The 5566-nt window shown below is 40.5% G+C and overlaps 1 protein-coding gene across 1 annotated transcript; it reads right to left on the bottom strand.

The window, feature by feature from the left end:
• Nucleotides 1-1449: 1449 nt before the first annotated feature.
• LOC109219544 (uncharacterized mitochondrial protein AtMg00820-like) lies at nucleotides 1450-1953 on the bottom strand. Its single transcript, XM_019384001.1, has one exon. It carries the CDS (start codon nucleotides 1951-1953, stop codon nucleotides 1450-1452), a length of 504 nt encoding a protein of 167 aa, XP_019239546.1.
• Nucleotides 1954-5566: the final 3613 nt, after the last annotated feature.

Genomic DNA, 5566 nt, shown 5'->3' with positions numbered 1-5566 from the left:
AGGCCTTTTGGGGGTTTGCTCCATAGGTCTTTTTCCTACCTTTTTCTGGCCAATAGGAAGATCCCCCGATGAGTCAATGCTTTTATTGTCGGTTTTGAGAAAGTCTGATTCAAGGTCGACGGTTTCTTCAGGATTTTGGGTTTTCTGAAATCATCTGCTTCGTCTTGTGGAAGTGGAATATGAGAGGTTTCTCTTCGCCATGGTAGAGAAATTTGGTGAGGAGTGATGAAGAATGAGAGAGGATGGGGGGTACTTATCTAGGCTTTTGGAAGGTTGAAGGGTTGCATCGGTTAGAGGAAAAGACAGGTTCAGATGGAAGTGACACCTCTGAGGAGTTGCTTCGGCGTCACCAATGGAAGTGTAATAATAACATTTACATCAAATTAATACACTTATCAATTAAGCAAACTAAGAAAGGAAGTAAAATATTCTATAAAGATACGAGAGATTTTTTTTTACATAATAGACATAATACCAATATTTTTACGCAGAAAAGAGGTTTTGTAAAAATATCAGCAAGTTGAGACTCAGTACTAATGAACTCTAACAAGATATCACCTTTTGCAACATGATCACGGATAAAATGATGCTTAATTTTTATATGTTTTCCCTAGAATGATGCACATAATTTTTAACAGACATATAGCACTTGTATTATTACAGAATATAGGAGTAGAGGCCAGAGATAAATCGTAATTAAGAAGTTGATGCATGATCCAAAGAACTTGTGTACAACAACTTCCAACAGCTAAATACTCTGCTTTAGTAGTTGACAAGGCAACATAATTTTGTTTCTTGCTATGCCAAGAAATTACAGCATTCCCCAACAATTGGCATGTGCCACTAGTACTTTTCTTGTCAATTTTATCACCTGCAAAATCTGCATCTGAAAAGCCTTTTAAATCAAAATTGTTAGAATGAGCATACCATACTCCTAATTTAGTGGTCCCAATGAGATATCTAATAATGCGTTTAACTGCAGTCAGATGATATTCCTTTAGAGCCGACTGAAACCGTGTACACTTACATACACTGAACATTATATCTGGTCGACTAGCAGTGAAATATAGTAAAGTTCCAATCATTCCTCTATACATTGTTTCATCCACACTTTTTCCATTCTTGTCTTCTTCAAGCGTAGTTGTTGGACTCATTGGAGTTCCAATAGACTTTGCATTCTCCATACCAAACTTCTTTATAAGTTCCTTGGTGTACTTGGTTTGGCTAATGAAAATTCCTTTGGAGATTGTTTGATTTGCAGTCCAAGAAAGAAAGTTAGCTCACCTATCATGCTCATTTCGAATTCTCCTTTCATAATATAAGCGAATTCTTCACTAATACAGAGTTCCAAAAATAATATCGTCAACAATAAGATTACTTGAATTTGAATGCTTAATAAATGAGGTTGTGTCCATGTTACCTCGTTTGAAACCTTTAGGAGAAAAGAGCTTAGTCTTTCATACTAGGCTCGAGGGGCTTGCTTGAGTCAGTATAGAGCTTTAGACAGCTTGGAACATGGTTCTGAAAGTTGTTACTTACAAAGCTAGGAGGTTGTTTCACGTATACTTCTAAGATATATCCATTGAGGAAGGCGCTTTTTAATTCCATTTGAAATAGCCTGAATCCTTTATGAGCAGCAAAGACAAGTAGTATTTGAATGGATTCTACTCTTGCTGCAGGTGCAAATGTTTCATCGTAGTCAATTCCCTCTTGCTGAGAGTAACCTTGAGCAACTAGCCTTGCTTTGTTATGAACTACTTGAGCAGATTCATTCAACTTATTTCTGAAAACCCATTTAGTTCCTACAATGGAAGCATTTGATGGTTTTGGAACCAAATCCCACACTTTATTTCTTTCAAATTGATCAAGTTCATCTTTCATAGCTTTGACCCAGTAGTCGTCTTTAAGGGCTTCATTAACCTTTTCTGGCTTAAGTTGTGATATTAAGGCCATGGGAGAGTTTAGCTTCTGAGATCTTCTGGTAGTGATACCTTCTTATGGATTTCCAATGATGAACTTGTGGGGATATCCAGGTTCACTTTTCCATTCATTTGGAACACTTGTGATTGGCTCCTTTTCCACAGTGGTTAAGTGTTCAGCAGAAGATGGTGCCTGGATTTGAATGTGCTCCTGAGTTGACTGATTTTGCTGATTGTTCCACTGATCGTGACTGTCTTTTCCTGTAACAACAGACTTTGGGACAATAGAGCTTTCCTCATCTTCAGGAAGTTTTTCATTCCTTAAGCGAGGGTTAGTATCCACAAAAACAACATGAATGGATTCTTCCATGAATAAAGTTCTTTTATTGAAAAATCTATATGCTCTACTTGAGGGAGAATATCCAAGAAAAATACCTTCATCGCTTTTTGGATCAACTTACCCAAGTTGTCTTTTCCATTATTGTGAATGAAGCATTTGCATCCAAATGGGTGGAAATAACTAATGTTGGGTTTCTTACCATTTCATAGCTCATATGGAGTCTTTTTAAGAATGGGTCGAATCAGACATCTGTTAATAATATGACATGATGTGCTTGTATCTTCTGCCCAGAAATGGTGAGGTAGAGAGTTTTTCACAATGATGGTTCTTGCCATGTCCTGCAAAGTTCTATTTTTACGTTATACCATTCCATTCTGTTGAGGTGATCTTGGCAAAGAGAAGTTGTGAGAGATACCTTGATCATTACAAAAGCTTTCAAAGGCTCTGCTTTCGAACTCTCCTCCATGGTCACTTCTGCTAGTAGAAATGTAATATCCCTTTTCACGATGTACCTTCTTACAGAAGACTTCAAAATCCCTTAGGGCTTCATCTTTATGATTCATAAAAATAACCCAAGTGAAACGAGAAAAATCATCTACGATAACAGAAGCATATTTTCTACCACCAATACTAGCAGTTCTAGTTGGACCAAACAAATCCATATGCAAGAGTTGAAGAGGTTTAGTAGTAGAAACAATATTTTTTGATTTTAAAAGATGAAGAGTTTGTTTTCCTAATTGACATGCATCACAAATATGATATTTTGAAAAATCTAGTTTTGGATGACAAATAACAAGATCGCATTTGGAAAGTTTTGAATAGTATGCATGCATGGCCAAACTTTCTATGCCATACCCAGGGATCATATAAATCATAGAAGCTAAACAAATTTGATTACCAAGACTATCTATGTTACTGATAGTATAAACATTCCTATCTCTATTTCTAGAAAGAATAACTTTACCTGATATTGAGAAGGTGTTTACCGTGAAAATGGTAATAACAATTAAATTTGTTGATGGGACTCTAAAAATACGTGATCTATTTTTATGCTAGTCGTGGAGTAGTTGATGTTGTGAGTGCGTAGTTTGAGGGTGAGACACGAGCTAAAATAAAGCAGTAATCGAACTGAGAGATAGCCGTTCGGGGCCTCGAGCTGGTCGATTTGGGGCCTCGAGGTCGAGTCTCGAGCTCGGGCTCGAGCTATCGGGGGAAATCGGGGAAGGACTAACAGATGCAATAACATTAAAGGAGGCTCTTTATAGCCAATGATCAGCAATAAACAAGCAATGAATATGAAACAAGTATGAAAATAATAGGATAGAACAACAGTGTCGAGAGAGTATCTTAGAGAGAAAGATAGAGAGTTATCATATATTTCATGTAGTGTCTTTGGAGTAACATCAGTCCTCTACAAAATAGTTAGAATCCCCTTTATATAGAAGGGAAAAAGTTTATACGGTAAGGCACACATTAGCTGTAAAGGTGTGGAGATGGGACGACTGAAATGACGCCTCGAGTAGGGCTCAGAGTAACCTGGCTATACTTTTCCAGACTTAGCCGTGATAGATTTAGCCGTGTGTTGGGAACTCCTATTTCTGCTTTAGCCCCGATCAATATCCTCCCGAGGCCGGGTGCCAATTGGCCCCAAGGGAGAAGACTCGAGCGCATCTTTGCAGCCTCGAGGCTTTGAGTCGATCTTCCGAGATGCTTAAAAGACGGGAAATTGGGCCCTCCGATTTTGCCGTATACAGATAGTCTCCGCATTTCCTAGATCGAGGTGATAGAAAACGAATTTGATGACCAACTCTTTAAGTTCCCTGCACCGATGTCATATCGGTGATGCAGCCTATGACGTGAGCCTTTGTAACAACCGGGAGATCCCTTGGGACTTGTCTTTTCGATGCCATTCAATGCACTGTCGATTCTCGTTTTTTAAAGCGGCAGTACCGCCATCGATTTGGTTTTCAAGAACACATTGATTGCGCCTGCCGATACGTCTTTCAAAGACATCGAAGACCGTGTGATTTCTTCCTACAAATGGGAGAACTTTGATGCTATTTCTTCAGCTAAGTATCTTCTTTCCTTCATCCATCCGTTCCTTTTTGCTGCCTTTACACCATCTTCTCCTATTGTTAACTGCTATGTTTGGGGTTCACGGCCCTAAAGCTGTATGGCAACGTCCTTATCAACCGTATAGGGGCCTCTTGTCCAAGCTTCTCCATGTTGAACGAGATCATACCATCTCGACGCTGCTGCTGTTGCTATCACGGTTGCTATTGCTGCCGTTACTGACTCGAGATGATGATACATGGGGGGCCGATTTTTTTTGGTCCGGACTGGCGTTCGGATTCTACACCGCTGCTCACTGCACTTCATTCCTTGGGTTTTTTCCCAAGGAATAAAATGGCACAAGCGGCTGTCGAGGCTGGAGCCCGCCGGATCTTCAACCTTTGGCTTCGGCGAGCTATGTCTCTTTTTTCTGCCTCTTCTGCGTCCTCCCTCTTTTCTCTTCTCCGTCTTTTCCCTTGGATATGTTATCCCGAGGGATTGAGTTGGGAACCTAGAGGAGGTGGCGGTCGAAGGTATCTCCTTTGAGGACGCAAGCTCGACGAGGCGGCGCTTTGGGGATACTGCTACCAGAGATAAACCTTCAAGGATACACTAGGTTTACACCTCGCATATCCCTTTTTGTTTCCTTATCTCTGAGTAGAAACCTTCTGTAAGCTTTTGTAATCATATGTAAGGACCCCTCGAGGGCCGTTGTAAGCAAATTCCCATAAATATAAAGATATTTTTTGACTTCTGCCTTTGATGTTTGCTATATTTCCTTTGCTTTTTGCGAGGACCCTGCATGTATGCTTCTGCTGCCGATCATCAACACTCGGCTTGAACGCGAGTATTTTTCTCGGCTTTGTTTGATAGAAATGGCTCCCTTTCGAGCCCACCGTTGTTTCTCGGATCGAGCTCGAACTGGTCTGATAGACCCGGGCCATCGGGACCCTCGAGTCTCATAGAGATAATACTTTGATACTTGAAGTTCTTGATGGTGATGTCTGAGTGAAGTTGGCTTAGGACGCCTGGAGATTTGCCTTGAACTTGTCGAAGATAACCCTTCTAAGACGCTGTAGATAGGTCCTAGATGATGGGTTACCCAATTTTGGTGGTGCCCCGAGGCCGAGCCTCTTTGGGCGGAGCTTCGAATTTCCTGTTCCTCCACTTGGGGGGTTCCTTCGAGTTCAGCTATTATCTCGAGCCCCATAATGGTGTTGAAGGTTTTTATGGAGCCTAGCTTTATGTTGATAGA

This window comes from Nicotiana attenuata, unplaced genomic scaffold (genome assembly GCF_001879085.1).
Source record: "Nicotiana attenuata strain UT unplaced genomic scaffold, NIATTr2, whole genome shotgun sequence".
Taxonomy (NCBI): Eukaryota; Viridiplantae; Streptophyta; class Magnoliopsida; order Solanales; family Solanaceae; genus Nicotiana; species Nicotiana attenuata.
This window is presented reverse-complemented; position numbering and strand designations above follow the sequence as displayed.

Bases quoted from the DNA above. Each gene is read 5' to 3' on its own strand.
- LOC109219544 (XM_019384001.1), bottom strand. From the start codon at position 1,953: ATGGCCTTAATATCACAACTTAAGCCAGAAAAGGTTAATGAAGCCCTT.